The sequence below is a fragment of the Rhea americana genome, unplaced genomic scaffold (assembly GCF_003343005.1).
Source record: "Rhea americana isolate MKP2758 unplaced genomic scaffold, rheAme1 scaffold_255, whole genome shotgun sequence".
In the NCBI taxonomy this organism is placed as follows: domain Eukaryota; kingdom Metazoa; phylum Chordata; class Aves; order Rheiformes; family Rheidae; genus Rhea; species Rhea americana.
This window is the reverse complement of record NW_028186374.1, coordinates 57,294-73,992: the sequence shown is the minus strand read 5'-3', so window position 1 is coordinate 73,992 and position 16,699 is coordinate 57,294. Positions and strand designations below refer to the sequence as shown.

The following is a 16,699-nucleotide window of genomic DNA, read 5'->3' as shown; positions in this document are numbered from 1 at the left end:
GTCTTTAAAATCTTGAAAAAAAAATAGAGCTCATGAACAATTTCCCTTTCTAAGTCTAGAGGCAGAACAGTAGGTTCTTAACACGAGTGTGGGAGGTCTTTAAAATCTTGAAAAAAAAATAGAGCTCATGAACAATTTCCCTTTCTAAGTCTAGAGGCAGAACAGTAGGTTCTTAACACGAGTGTGGGAGCTCAAAACTAAATTAAAAGARGCAGATGAGTAACTTGGGAAATGCCACTAAGCGACTCTGCCACCAAAGCACAGGAAAACAAAAAGAATATTGGATTGAATTATGAGAATCTGAGTAGGAGAGAAAGTCTACATTGTTCACTGCAAATACTGTATCTACCTATACTGGTGAAGAGATTTTATATGCTTCCACATCAAACCCTCAATTCTTAATCCTGTTATTGAAACAAAGATGTTTATCTCCAGAGTCTCCCTGATCTCTCCACATACCAACATCTGAACACAAATTTACATTTCAAAGAATAACAGTTARAGGAGGTTAAATTGATTTATTTTATCAAATAAAAATTACATAATAAAAAAAAAGAAGATAAAAACGTCACACAGGTCTTAAATTACTTGTAAACAATTTATATTGCCATACTAAAAAGGGAAAGTAGAGTTCTTCCCTATATTCTCCCTTACCTTGACATGAGTGGAAAAAAAGCAATAGAAAGAAAAGATGGGAACATGACTGCATAGGAGAAAATGTTCCCATCTCAGAACAAAAAGGGCATTTACAAGCAAACAGTGCCCAAGACGGAATTATCTAATACACTCCCCACATCCCATGGAACAATGATACTAATTTTAAATACACAATATTTAGTCTATTTAGCTCATTCTCAGTAGCAAACGTCTGGATTTCTGACCAGCCTCAAACCCAGAGTGTTGGGAAAATCGCTGACAACAAAACTTTAGTACAGCTTTTTATAAAAAAATTAGCTCACTACCCTACCTCAGCACATATAAACTTTTTGTGTTGTTCTATCACGAATACATGTTAGAAGTGAACATAACATAACACTGGTAGGGATTTTAACCTGTTTTTTTGGTAGTTAGGTAGTAGAAAGCTTCGTAGTACTTTCACTTACAGCAAGCCAACACTTCACCATCATATTTTAGGGATAAGACTGGTAAATCTCACATAGAAAAAGAAGGTAGCAGCAGCTTGTACTTCACAGAACAGGAAACTGGAGGAAGCTATTCCAGCAGCTTTATTAGAGCACACAGGAACACTCCAAACACTAACACATCTGACCACAGATGTGGCTGACGTTTGAGTAAGAGTTACCTCCTCCAGAAGATGATTGAATGGTATTTCAGAAGAATATTACCTTCAGACAGTCAAACGTCTAGACAACTGTTTTTCAGGAATGAGCTACATAAGTATAGATGAGGAGTTTGTTCATCAAGAAGCTAAAGATAGGGATGCTAGACAGACTTTTCAACCAAGCATTTGCCTCTGTCTTACCACAGACCACAGTATCTATGCAGAAGGAACAAAAAGTTGGTCCATACTACTTATTCTAATCCATACTAGTTATTCTAGTCCATACTGATCTTTACACTTTGCGAGCTGTGTCTACGAGATAGAATTTCCCCCTCTTGACAAACAAAGGGCAAGAGCAAATATATGAGAGCAACATTTTATCCTCAGGCTGTTACAGTCCAACTACATATTAGTATTAAAAAAAAATCTAAATTAATATATATCAATAGACTTGTTTTAGGCTTTCTTGGAAGTAAGGGATTTTGAAGAGGCTTTTCTTCAGTTTACAAGGCATGGTAAAGCCACACCAGGAAAAAAAGTCARCTATGCTCACAAAATGACAACTATTCCTATTCCCTACAAGTTTCTAAAAGAGTCATCATCAGCTCAAATATAGGAATGGGATTATTGTCGGTTTTCCTAGATTATGGCCCAACATTGAATTCAAGTCGCCATCACCTTCCTTCCACAGCGCATACACCATGCACTGCGTGCAGTGCGGCAGCACATCTGGATTAAGTTACTATCTAGCTGTTCCCTGCCTGCTGCTGTGCAGGAGCGCGTGCCTCGCTGGGGCTCGGTGCCACCCGCTCCTCATCACCTCCCAGGCCCCGGGAGCAGCAAAGACTTCTTAATTAATTCAACATTGCTTCTTATATGAGAAAGGTTTCATTAGATAAATAATGATCACAGGATTAACCCTGTTAATAAGCTTTAATATCAGCTACAGTTCACCAGCAAATTTTCCATAAGATCACCTTCTATTAGTCATCGCAAAATGAAATACCCTCTGAAGAGACAGCAGTGTTAAAATTTAAAATGTGCATTTCTAAAACAAGGGGGCAGTAAAACGTCTTACAAATACTCTCATCCATCCTTTTTTCAGTCTCAGAGTCTGTGTTTATAGCTTTTACTCTCGTACTTCACATCCATTTTACACCAAATCACCTAAATACAACCGCAATGACTTTTAGAACACCATTTGATTTACTTATATTTGTGAAAGTCATTTGTGGCATTTAGAACTGTGGATATACTCAATGTATATAAAATGCAGTTTCTAAATTGAGTTTTACATATTTTTCTACACAGGTTATTATATTACCACAGTGTCTTGAAGACAGTCACGTCATCCACATGCACGCACACACAATCACACAGCATCCACAAATCAATCATTCTCTTATTAAAAAGTAACAGGCTCTTCTTGAAATGAAAGAAATTGTAACTGAAAATTTTAACAAAGAGTATCATTTGAATCAGGAAGATTTATTGTTTAAAAAGTTGCACAAAACATCAGTGGGGCAYGGTCCACCTCCCAGACTAAGCAGTGCGAGAATTAACAAAAGCCTTTGCTCTGAACGGGTTAGACAAATAATGCACTTTCAGCATAATATAACGCAGCAAAGCTTTCTCTGCTGCAGCAGCAGCAGAATAACTCACACAGATTTACAACTCTCTTTCCTGTGCAGTTGCCTACAGCTGATATTGGGTGGCATACAAGTCAAATAATCATTTAAATGAAGTCCCAAAATACACACACAGCATATCTAACTGTTTATAAGATATGCTAATTTAAAGATGCACTGTGAAATGTGGAAACCTAGCAAATATTCAGAAAACTTATTTTTAAGTTTTAAGATGACTTCCAATCTTCTCTCCAAATGACACGATTGAATACAAAAACATTTCCCCTGAAATCCTGAAAGAGCTAAATGCTTGACAAACATGCTGCATTTTAAATATAGTCACACCATGCATGCATTTTTATAACATTTAGAAAACACCGTGTCGATCAAAACTATTTTCYGTATGGTCTGCTTCAGCTGCATTACCTGGTTACAGATACAAAATCACCACGGCTGTTGAACAGTAAAAGGCATGGCCAACCCGTCTCTATCGCAGAGCAAGACTAAGTGTCAAGGCACAACAGCAGTCCCCGGGGCGCGGAGCTCAGAGGCTCGCAGCAGCACCTTCCTCCCTATAGCCTTTGCCTGCAGGACCCACAAAATGCCATTCCTTAGCTCCCTTCTCCCAGCACCTACGGCAGCTCACAAAGCAGGAGGCCGCGGGCTCGGTTACCGCGACCGTGCGTGCCACTTGACCACACGTCCGCTTTCRAGGCTGCCGTGCTGCTTTACAAGAGATCCGCTCCTGAAAGACGCCCRGCTGAATCAGATCGATCCAGTGATGGCTGAGGTCAAACACCCTTGGAAAAACTATCTCAGATGCTGCTCCCACCTTCTATTAACCACATGCACATTTCCTCAAGCTCCTTATTAAATGTGGATGCCTAAGCAAAACTATTTTCTTAAAATGCCACCCATTTGATGAGGAATAGGCCATTAGTCATACACAAACTTAGCACACCCCTCAGGCTGATTAACCATGATTCACGTATCTGTGAATTTGCAAAACAGATACTAGCCCTAGCTGGTACAATACGTGGCAGCCTACCGTGGCCTAGATGCTCTGACCACGTGAGATCTATTGCTCAAGTTTAAGATCTATCGCACCCATCAGCTCCAATTAGCTCACAAACTTTAAGGTTTTGGTCTCAGTCTTCAAACCCAACCTGCACTCAGGGCTGAATTTCTAGCTATGAATTRAAGAGAAAATACTCTTGTTTGAAGAGTTCCAGCCATAAAATGAAGATTTAAAGGAGCTAAGGCTAATCTGGAGTTTTTCTAAAGGAAAGAACTCCCCCCAAAAAATCCTCTTCAAAAATTATTTACTACGTAAGATGACATTTATACAAATATTCCTATGTCCTCAATAAAAAACAAAACAAAACAAACTAATACACACAACATAAAATGGGCAATATACAGTCAAAAACCCCAAAAGAAACCACTGTTTGTTTTTTGTTCTCAAAAGCAAGACATGGACTCCCCCAGGAAACACACTAATCATATAATTATTGGCATTAATTACGTGGAAGGTTTTTATGCCTACAATGATACACAAYAACACAAAACCTTAAGATAAAGGAAGTGATCAGGTTCCAAGTCATCAGAGAAACCAAAACCAGCACTGGCAAGATTACTGGAACACTAATATACATCCAATAATACGCCTTTTATTTATTTGAGGGCCTAAGCTGAAGGTTACGGATAGGTCATTTTACTCTTTGATGAAAGCTAATAAAAAGACATACGCATTTTTCGTAGTYGTTTCAATGGACAGGATGTCAAAACGAAACATTCCTTTTTGCTTCAGTGGACAAAGTCATATACAGTGATATGCAGACAACTGAATTAAACTTAAAGCTTTAAAGACAATAAATCGCAAAAGACAAACCACCCCTGTAAAATAAATTATTAGGATTCTTAAGACTGGGATTTCCACTATGGTCTCTGGCAATTTGCACTGGCTATGGGTATCTAGGGTTCGCTAGTGCCTTCAGAAAAATCCAATTTTGAAAGGTTACATTTATAGCATTATGCCTCATCTCTCAAATATACCTGTGCTGCACACAAGACATGTCAGCTATGCTCTGACAGCGGCAAGCCTTAGTCACATGATTAAGATTATGGATATATTTGTATCTCATAAAAAAGTACTGGGAAATAGCTCTCTAAAAAAACCCTGTTTTAATTTTTTTTACAACAGCACTGAAAATTAGATTGTAGAGTCATAAGTATTACTGTTGGTAAAAGTTATTTTTTAATCAAGTCTTTAGTTTTGCCATGACCCAATCGGATAAAGCAGAGATCGGATTGCTCAGAGCAATGAGAAGGGACATCCAAGCTCTGCTGCTGTGAGCCCGAAGGTCTACACTGTAACAGCCATACTCATATAAGACTATTTTTCGTAAATAATGAACGGCAAATACAACTCAGATGGAATATTTTCTCATAACAAGCATCCTAAAGATGCACGTATTTACTGAATGGATATATGAACATATGAAATGAATATGTATATATTCAAAGCAAATATATAAAAGCAAATAGCTCACAACACTTTTATGTAAAAAAAGATTTTTAAACCTACTTGTGAAAAACTATCATAAAYTACCAATTTAAAAATAAAGTTTCCACCATGGGTAAGAAAATGCAGCTTCAGGAAAGCCCAGCACCCCTGYTGTCCCTTTGTTTACCACTCTGTACCCACAGAAAATTCCAGCGACAGCAGTATTTCATAAACTGAGACATACATTAGTTTTAACACCTTCAGCAGAAGAAATTCAATTCCTGAACAGTGTGAAGTCCAGAAACTGGAAGTGGAGGGTTATCTTAAATGGTTTATTGCAATTATAAAGCACTTAATACTGAATTTTCTTATTCTCACGTGATATTTTTAAGAAGTGTCCCACTTGTAGTCGATGCTGCACTGCCAAGCGGACTTCCTAGAAACACAGACAATACTTCTTAAGCATCAAACTGTCCAAACAGAGGAAATGTTTCCTCCTGATTTCCAACTTCAGCACTGGTCCTGTCAGGGCCTGAGGATTTCCAACTCACTCTACAGCTGCTTACYTTTCATCCAAGTCAGTCAGAAGCTAAAGACACTTACAGAAGAGTCTTCACATATCCTTTACGCGGAGGTTAACAAAAACTAAATGGAGGATTTTGATTTCAAAAAAACTATCAGCAACAGCTACACAATCAGTGAAGCATCCTGGCTTTGACTGGTAAATATGAGCAGAAATGTCAGCAGTGTTAATATACTGTAAAGAGAAAGTAACTTTTATTTAGTATATTAGGTATAAGCATTCAAGTTCAAAGTTACTTTGAAAAATAACAAGATTCCACTTCTGCTTTTAACATCCATRTTAACCTAATGAAGGCAAAAAACTAAGCATCCAAAAGAAAAAGTTCTCTTATACTTCCTGCAAGATGAATTAGTATTTCAAATATGGGGCTTTTGTTTCAGTTAAAGACTTTTTTTTTCCTTTTTACTTAAGCACAGCCAACCAAATTATTACCATTTTGGCCAATAAAACACATATGAACAATTGTTAATATTGCTGGTGTTTGATTATCAATTAGTTTTGCTTTCCAGTCCCTCTTTCTCTCTCTCTATTTAGAGGGGGAAAAAAAAAAAAAGAAGAAGAAAAACAGAATTTTTTCCAGCAAGGAAATTAACCAACCCATAAATTAACAAGATAGAAGGAAAGTGAATCTTCGTTCTTTTATTTCATACACAGCTGGCTGCAGGTGCTCTTCAGCTCTCTTTCCAAGTGTCCCCTCTCCTCCTATGCGACAGGAGGACCTATAGTTTAAGGAAAAACACAGTGCCAGGTGGAGTACCTGGCCGTCCAACCCATGGTAATGTTTACACAGGTTAATTTGAGTTAATTTCAGAAGATGGCTGAAGGAAAAAAGCAAAAGAAAAAAGGACTCTTGCATTAGCAGACAATAAACATGTTASTGGAGTAGAAAAATACATTTTCCTTTTTTTTCCACATTGCTGCATATAGTAAGAAGTAAACAGCAAGAAAGGGCCCATCCACAAGCTAGGGCACTTTATTTTTCTGCTAATTCTTCTTCTGTGTTCTCATTTTGGGGATTTTATCATGAGCAAAGCTACTTCATGRCAGATACATGATTTCTAAATTTATCAAGTCAAGCTGAAGACAACAGCATTAGAAATGCAACAGAAGGAACAGCAAATGCTCTCAGTGAAAAAAACGTCTTAAAATATATAATCGTTGTCAATTATAAGGTGTGCTAACAATTTCCACATTAAGTTACTGTAATAAATACAATTTCAAAACGTTTCCAGGCAATTGTAAGGGGTATTTCAAAAACTGAGGGATACTAGCTCAAGGCTGTCTAGAATATTTTGCTCCTTCACAAAATATTCRGAGCCATGAAAGCTATCCTATCCCTAAAGCCATATATTTAGTAGGTCTAATGCTTAAATTAAAACATTTTTGAATACAATGAAAGAGAATACTCATCGGACAATTCAGCTTGGAAGGGCAGCACAGACTTTAATACAGTCCAATGCTGATAAATGCCTTGCAAGAGMAGTTCACCTCCAGCCAAATCTTTCCCATTGCCTAAGCTAGTACCAGTACCCCAACATGATATCTGGGAGAAGAAAAAGTTGGTAACACTAACGTACAATCTCCAGTCTGCAGTTCTTTTGCAACTGTCACTTTGCATTTTCACAAAATATTACTTGGAAGTAAGCAACTGCACTTTCATAAACCACATGGCTCTGATTTAAATCAAATTCCATCAATTTCCTAGCAATCCAATGAAACGGGCATGTGAACGATACAAACTCCTGYGATAAAAATCCGCTAAAGTGTGTTAATGTAATTATATTGACTGCTTGGCATCTTTGCAATAGCAACTCCTATTGGAAGGTAAAAATTTAAGGGTTAGGATTTTTTTTCCCCTTTTCAAAGGACAGAAATGAGATTGAAAATAGTCTAAAAATAGCACAGAATTTTCAAGTGTCAGCTGTAACGGTAATATGAATAGCTGTCTCTCCTTACAGAACGAGGATGAATGGAGTGAGCTTGCGATTCAGGACCAGAGATGTGGCTTAATCGCAAACTGTACACGGTGGAAAATAATTCAAATTTACTAATTTTACTAGTATTTCAGGACAACCTACAGCAACTTTACATGCACTGAAAYGGTACTGTATTTTAGAGTGGTGAACCTAAGTTCTTATATTCTTTGCACGTTAGAAGGAAAAGTACATATTATGAAATAACTGCAGAAAATTTTAAACAACCCATTCAAATCATGCATTGTCATGACAAAAGATGAACATAAATAATATGTCTTTGACTGTGTTTTGTCTTTTCCATCAATCTTTTTCCCACAAAAGCTACAATATCAAGGCTTTTATTTAAAGCATAAGAAGCACTCCTGTATTTAAGTAGTCTCTCACAGATATCTGAAGATTTACTGTACTGAAGTAGACAGAAAGAAGGAAGAATGGAGCTCATGCTTCTCATTTGGAAGGATATCTGTTTACATTGCAMTAACTATTTTCTGGGTAGCCAAAGACAGAAATCTAAAATAAATACATAGACTCTGCAGATGATGACTAGAGAATGCAGCAGAAGCCGCGGCATCATTCTAGTATTACAGGACCTCTGATTTTAAAGCTGATCTTTCCCATGTTCTGGCAAACTATCAAAGCCGTTACTCCGCTCTGTACGGCTTACATAAGGATGAAACAGGCAGGGCTGCAGCATACTACGATCGCACTGCAAGTAGGTACGTTGACTTTGTTCTTACCTGTTTGCTAACGTCGTAACACACAAATTGAAACTGGAGTCCACTTTGTTAAACAAAATAAACGGTTAGAGCCAGTCTCTGTCCCTAAAACCTACAGAGGGGAGAATCTTATACAGATACTGACTATACTTACAAGTAACATGTTGTTGTTTATAAGCAAACTGTCCCTGAAGTATGTTATCAAAACTCACAAACTCAGAAGTTAACTTCCAAGTTTCCTGTAAGTAACAAAAGCAGCTCAAGTGCAAATGTTTTTAAACAGAGATATTTTTCCACTTGGCCTTCCATAAAATCAAGAGGAACTCTGTGAATCTTTCTCAAAATTCTGAGAAATTTACCTTTCTGCAGAGGCACAAAATTTTCTTGGCAGTCATCAGTATTAATACACAAATGTGCAAATATGTAGGTTTACTTTCAGAAAACATTATGTCATTATGCCTTGTGAAATATTTAGAATGCTCAGTAATCACTAGGTTTTCACACAGTTATTTCTTTCATTTCTACCTAGGAAATAAATATATCTACACCAAGTGAAGACTTGGACAAGAAACAAGTTGAGCAACTACATTCACTATTTACCTCCCTCTCTTTTTGCTATTACACTGTGAAACTACAGATGAAGTCAAAATGTTAAATCTATGTAAATCTAGTTCTTCCTGGAAATATGTCATTATGCAAATTACCTCTAATTATAATTCTTTATCTATTTTTACATTCATGCTTTTCTCATTCTTAAGATAACACTGAATACTTTCTATCTTAAAATACAGGACAGAAGTCAATCTGTGTATGATATTTTATTTTCAGTCTCACACTTCAAAGTATCATAGTGAACTATCATCTCAAAAATAACAGTTAACAGATAAGAGTCAGTAAAATGTATAAACTGATTATTCACTAAAACTCTTCTTCCTCAGTTACTCAACACTTAGAATTTTGGTTAGTGGGAAAATGGAAACACACACGAATGCTTGCTCTGTTATTACTTAAAAAAATAATTGACGTTTCTTGGATATATCAGCTACTGCCTGACTTTCAGATTAGTATCAGAAAGCATGAAATCGAAAATTACCATTACTGTCACAGATTAGGTTAATATATATAAAAAGGCTCTATCGGAAGATTTGCATTTATGGACTATGATGAAACTAGATGCTGAACAGGAAGAACTGCACAGCGGATGGAAGGAACAAAACAAACAAGCGCACTAATCTCCTGCTCCCCAGTCCCCAAAATCCTCACTAGCTAGAGGCTAAAGCTGCTATTAGCCACGTTGCACGCTAACGATGAATCTGCGCAGACCTCTCTGCAGAGTCGGCCTGTTGGCATAAGCACAAGCCTTCTAGATTTACACTGGGCCCAGCATGCAGGGCTCAAAAAGCTAAGGAAAATTTTCATCTTATTTTCATCTATCTATGAACTTTGAGAAGCATATGACAGCTACAGGTTCTCTACGTGCAGGCACGGTAAAAGACAGAAAGATGGGGCAGACCAGGAAAACTTCCCCGCCGTCAGGATGTAAACACGGTCCCCCCGCCCCTGTTTCCGCAGCAGAGGGGAGGAAGGGAAGAAAAATTCAAAGACTTCTCTTTTCATAACTCTGTCGGAAACTTTTCTTTCAGGAGCACCAGCAATATGTTCCCTGTAACTTAAACCTGAGAAAGAAGTAGACTATTGAGTCACCAGGCAGAGCTGTAGTCCATGGTTTGCCAAGAGAAAAATCACCCCGTCAGTCAGAGGTTGTCACCATGTAAAAAGCTAGGCTATTTATGGAGAAATAATAGCGTTACTGAATTGGAAGAAAATGTTTCAATATTAGGTGAGACTGTGATCTGCAGAACTAACTCACTTTATTTAAAATGGCTTTAAAGTAAAGCAGATAAACCAGGCTTATGAAAAATCCTTAAAAGAAACATGGAGAAGAGTGAGAGGTAATTAATTAAGCTACTGATCTTTGCTATGCTTTATCACTAACTGCCACCTCTTGCCATATGTGAACTGGCGCGTTTTCATGCACTGAGTACTGTGAAAGTTGACCTTAATCATGAAACCTTGAATAATTCAATTTTGCTAGCCAGGTGACAGAGTGACACAAAATCTATTTATGATTTTTCCATGATGAAGCAAAGAGCAATCACACACACAATGTTTCTGTATCTTCAAGGGCTTCTAAAAGAACTTGCTTGCGACAAACTGAACAAAAAGATACCTTGCTGCAGAGTGGTTGAGATTTTTTTTTTTTAATGAGAACTCAAATAATAAATACTATTATTAGAGTAACAGCATATATACAGATGCCCCAAATGAAATTATAGTTCCATTGTGCTGGGCTCCATAAACACAGAGAACGCATTCTTGCCCCAACAAGCTTATATATTTTGAGCATTCAAAAAAGATGTCAGTGACCCTGATATTTCTGGAAGATTTTCTGGCTGATGGGTAAATAGCATTATCGTGACATCATAAGTAACAAGAAAGAGAAATGCAAACATCCAAGAAAGGCAGAGCAAAACAAAAAATTTCCTCAAGCAGAATTTTTGCTATATCCTGAAAAGGAGAGAACTCTCCGACCCTGCAGGGTCCARAAGAGAGACATTTCTGCCCTAATCTCAGGTACCATGTGACTGTTAGCACCTCACAGTCTTTAATACATTTATTTCCTAGGAAACTCAACAAGCAAGAAAACAGAAAAATCGAGTTGTCTAAAGTTCTACGAAAAACCTATTATGGGAGATAAACTTGAACTGAGCTCTCTACGCTTCATGTGTTGGCCTCAAAAATCCTTAGGACATTGCTCCCCTGTGCTCCCCCCACAACCAAGYGGATCACAGTTGCTGGGAAAACAGAAAGCATAACGCGATCCTAAACAAACAGCGGTCTGAAATAGGCAAAAATATTATAACGTCATCAATGTCTCTCTTTGCTTTTCGATTCGTTTTAAGTATCTTCTATTTAAGTCAGAACCACATGTGGGAAAATACTGGGCCCTTATTCTTGCCCTAAGGAGCCAAGGGAAGCATCATATCATTTGCCAATCAGAGGAGGAAGAAAGGATTTTTCCATTCTAAAAATTTCAGACTATAGAACTACAAAACAGCACAGGGAAAGAATTTTTACAGTTATGCCTTCTGCCTTCCAGAAAACAAGGACAGATCACTCGCTAATGTTGACTTTGCCTTAGAAAGATAATTATGACTACTGTAGCAGCTCAGACAATTAAGAGATAAATATGTTAGACATACAACACAAAAAATAGGATATCATTAAGATACTAAAGGTTGAAAGGAAGCTGAGAAGTAAAGTATCAGTGGGGAAATAAAGCTCACGGCTGTTATCTCGACAGCACTTCAACACTTGAAAAGCGTACTAGCATCACATAATTAAATAACCACAATAAACTTCCTCTTCTCTATCGCTACTAACAACTAATTCTCAGGGAGGCACAACTCGCCCGGTGAGGAGGGCTTCCTAACACAGTACCTCCATTGACAAAACCGAGTGGCTGCTAGGCAGAGGGCAGTTAGGAGGTGAAATCTCAGTTYACTACAGAAATCTCAGAGCTGCTCTGTAACAAAACCCGCCCTGCAGCATGTTTTAAAATCCAGCCTCTGCTATCCTGTGGTACTGCTGTTATATTGCCTGTATCATTGACTTCTCACTGTTTTGTTCCTGATTCCATATACCTATCAGCCCTGTAACTTGTCTGTGTAAGGAATGTATTGAGGAAAAAGGAAGAAACAGGTAACTATGCTGCACACAGTGTGCATCATGAGCCATCCGGGCAGAGCCATCATGGGGGAAAGGGACTACATATTCGACATCCCTGCATACAAAGGTGTGGCACAGCTCTGCTTGGTTTGACAGCACACACACACACAGATTTTCATTTCTACAATTATATACCGTACTGGTAAGAGAATGCAAACTAATTACAGTTCCACCACAAAATACGGATGGGGAAAAAAAATAACAATGAACCCATATTCCTTGTTAAAGTAATTCTTACCAGTTTTTCCAATTTCCTTCATAGCTATATTTCAAAGCAAAAAGAAACCATTACAACATCAACCCGCAAACAAAGCACATTCTGGTCTTATCTAGATTGCATTTTAGTTTGTTCACCTGTAATATCCTGGCTACAGCAAGACCTGTGAAAGGCACTCAAAGCTGCAAATCTGAACGTAGGTCACCAACCTATTCAAGAAATGGCAACCTACGTCTTCTGGCAGAAAACATAAGACAGAACAGAATTCTGAGAAAAAACAAGAAACACTCCTGGGTTGGGGAATAGCTGTTCTATACAATGCTCTTGCGGTCTTCTGAAAAATCTAAGTAAATAAATAAACAAATAAATAAATAAATGTTAAGAGCAGTACCACCAGTCTCCACAAGTAGGTTAACGTCACTTTGTGATTAATGACATTGAGGGGAGCTATAAACCTAACGAAAATACTTAATTTTAATCCGTTACTACAACACGGCCTTCACACTGTGTCTAGCAATAAAGTTGGATGGAAGATGAACAATGAGAGCTTAAACATCACAGGGCTGTCTCTCTGCAATGTATTCAAATTATTTTTACCAAAAAGGCAAGATTCCATTCAGAATAACGGGAGTTTTCACATCTGATCTTTTTTCTTGAAAGTATGTTTCATCTAAAAGACATCAATATTAATAATTTTCAAATAAATCAATTCAATCTGTATTTTTTAAAAGTTAAACAGAAAGCTGAAGTCTAGGGACACATCTGCTTCAGCTACATTGCTTCCAGCTATCTATGTAATTACTGGTATTTTCCTCCCCATAAGCCTCTCATTTCATCCCTGTTGCCKTGTGCATATGGATAGACAGTTTACCAAAAATAAGTATTAGTGACATATCAAAACAAGCTCCTGCCACAGGCAAGCAGACTGCCTTTACCACTTCTACCCTTCCAYTGTTTTGCAACACACTCCCCTCCTGTCCTTACTCACTGACCTTTCTACAACCACTCTGTCCTCGTTTCTTACATTTATTGCAACAAATAAATCCCTCTTCCCCCATCACAGCGCTGTCCTATGGCTCCTTCAGTTTCTTCCACTCAGTTTCCCACACATCCTACACAAAAATGCGTACATATATAAACCAAATGAATAAACGAACTCATGTAAAATATAAAGGGGTTGTAACATATTCCACTCTGATTTTCATTTGTCTGTTCCCCACTTTGGACTACAGCCACTGTAGAACAAATAAACCTCTGTGAGACAAATGCACAGCACTAAAGAAACAGACAGTTTTTCTGATGTCTGCATTCATAGTTTTATATGTCTACAGGGACAGACAATTAAACCCTCAACACATACAATCCTCCTGAATATACTTCTGAAGTACTACTATCTCTACTGGAAAGCAATCAAGGGTTTCATTTTAAAATGAATACTCCACAAAAGAATGAAAATTGGACCTCTATCCAAGCCATAAAGGGAATCAAATGATTCTTTATTTTCTTTTCCAAATTGCAAATTTGCAGTTTCACCCCCAAACCGTTAAATCTGCAGGAATAAGAACATCAGCTAGCTTAGTGAACCACCTGAGTAACTTTTTCCAGCCTAACTTCTAACTATAACAACTTGCTATCAAACTGCCAAATACACAGCGCTCATTTCTTTCTGTGAATCCAGCTGTCATTTTTCCCCCAAAGCTTTCTCAGTACCAACTCTTTCAGTGCCAAAAACTTTTCACAGATACACATAATTTTGCAAAACACATATGCTCTATGTATGGCACATGAAGTCAATTAACAAGTTTACTTACTGAATTAAAAGATGACACACTACAGTAAAACAAAACTCTTTTGGAGACAGCAAACACATCAACTTTCTCCTCCCTACTATGCGATACTCTCACAAGGAATTTTAAGGAGTTCTGAAGTCAGTGTATATTCCGAATACCCCAGAAAATCTTTCACACTTATCTCTCCATGACAGCTTTCAGGCTATAATCCCCACGAAGTTTCTGATCGCTAGCACATAGCGATTAACGTAAGACATGTTCAGGCTGCAGAAGCCAACAGGCAGAAGACACGCACTGGGGAAAATACATTAAATAAAAAAAGAAAGAAACCAGTACAAACTAAAATCACATACCTTTTAACTGATCAGCTACCACACTCTGACCAACTCGCTCAATCACCTTTCCATCCTCCATTTCATAACGGTCATCCAAATATTTTGCAGTAGCTTCTGAAATATGGACTTTTCCAGCCACCCCCAGCTGTTCCATTAGATTGGCCAAATTGACATCATTGGACCACACATCAAACTTGAATCTCCTCATTCCCAAAATGCCACACAGAACTGTCCCAGTATGAACACCAACTCTCATGTTCACCATTTCCTTCTTCTCTTGGCAAAATTGCTCAATAGCTTTAATCATACCTAAGCCCATTTCAATGCAGCAGTAAGCGTGATCTGCCCGAGGCTCTGGGCAACCAGCTACGCAGTAGTAACAGTCTCCCAAAGTGCTTATCTTCTCACATTTAGTGTCCTCACACAGCCGGTCAAAACGGCCAAACAGATCATTCAGAAGTCCCACCAGAGCATGGGCAGATTTATTTGCGCTCATTTTAGTGAAGCCAACAATATCTGCAAACAAAATGCTCACTTGTTCTATCTGCTGCATTTTAAAAGGACGGAATATTATGGGGGTTTTCTGTATGGAGGGCTTCTTCTTCCTGTTTTTGGGGCTTGAGGTGGAGTGACGTTTGACAGAGTTTTCACTTTCATCATCCCCYTGTTTCATTAAGTCATCAGCTATTATTCTTGGCATAACAGAATGAATCATCCTCTCTTTCAGGGCTTTTTCTACTTCCAAGTCTTTTCCATGCATGATTGATTGCCCCACTTTCAGGAATGTGCTTCTTGATCTGACTTCGGACATGATAAATAGATGAATACCGATTGCATGGATGCAGATGTGAAGGAAGGCTTTGCTCAACAGTTCCCAGTAAACTGCGCTGGCTCCAAGAGGCGTAAAACAGTTTTCATCACGGAAGTGATACCCAAAGGTCTCGAAGAGAACTGAGTAAGAGAGTCCCAGAAACAAGCTTAAATACAAGGGTAAGTGCATCACTGTGTAAAGCAACAAGAGCACTTCAATACACATAGAAAAACTGCCTACTTGAGAAAGGCAAGTGTCTGTGGGATTTGCTGGGGGAGTCTGGTTGGACATGTCACCGCTTCCTGAGATAGGTGTCAGAACCTGGAACTGCGGAGCAAGAGTCAATGCAAAAACCAGGAGGGTGAGCGTCAGCGAAGTCCACACATAATGGCGGGCATAAGTCTTGGTGAAAGTGAACATAAAAAACACTACACATACCAAGAGGAAGCACAGAGCTGGCACCATGAAAACAATCAGTTTCTCTTTCATGTGTATGCCAAAGTAGATTCCCCAGAGCAGACAGGCCACGCCGATATAGAAGAGGGCATAGCGAAACCTGCGCCGGGTCTGTGGGAAGCACCGCTCCATACAAGCCTCTTCCAGGTTGTTGGAGTCGAATTTGGGGTTCCACCATTTGGAGGAAGCCCTCTCGAAGAGCTGTGGCAGCTTCTTCTGCCGGCGGAGGCCACCGCCGCCGCCTCCTCCAGCTGCCCGGCGGGTGCCACCCGACTCCCCCGAGCTGCAGCTGGATGAGATGCTGTACTTGCAGTGCTTGGCCGAGGAGCAGCCCTGGTGCTGCCTGGGGTTGATTTTCACCGTCACGCTGTTGCTGTCTCCGCTGGAGTCGCAGCTCACCTCGGTGCTGTGGTGATGCAGCAGCTGCTGGTGCGGTGGGGAAGCCATGTTGTCAAGTCCTCCTTAAGAGCTTTGGAGGAGTTGGCTCTCGGGGCGACCCTCGCGGCGGAGTCGCTCTCAGTTGGCTCCCGCAGCGGCCGAGAGCGCGGGGGCCCGGCGGGGCAGGCCTGGCGCGCTCCGCCGCGCACCTTCCGAGCCGGGCAGGGCAGAG

General features: G+C 39.1%; 1 protein-coding gene across 1 annotated transcript in view; it reads right to left on the bottom strand.

Annotated features, from left to right (window-relative positions):
• ADCY9 (adenylate cyclase 9) overlaps positions 1–16,681 on the bottom strand; it is a 96,700-nt gene extending 80,019 nt beyond the window's left edge. The window contains exon 1 of the mRNA XM_085307184.1: positions 14,841–16,681. Within this exon, the coding sequence (XP_085163310.1) occupies positions 14,841–16,536 (1,696 nt within the window). The 5' untranslated portion in view covers positions 16,537–16,681. The remainder of the gene's footprint in view (positions 1–14,840) is intronic.
• Positions 16,682–16,699: the final 18 nt, after the last annotated feature.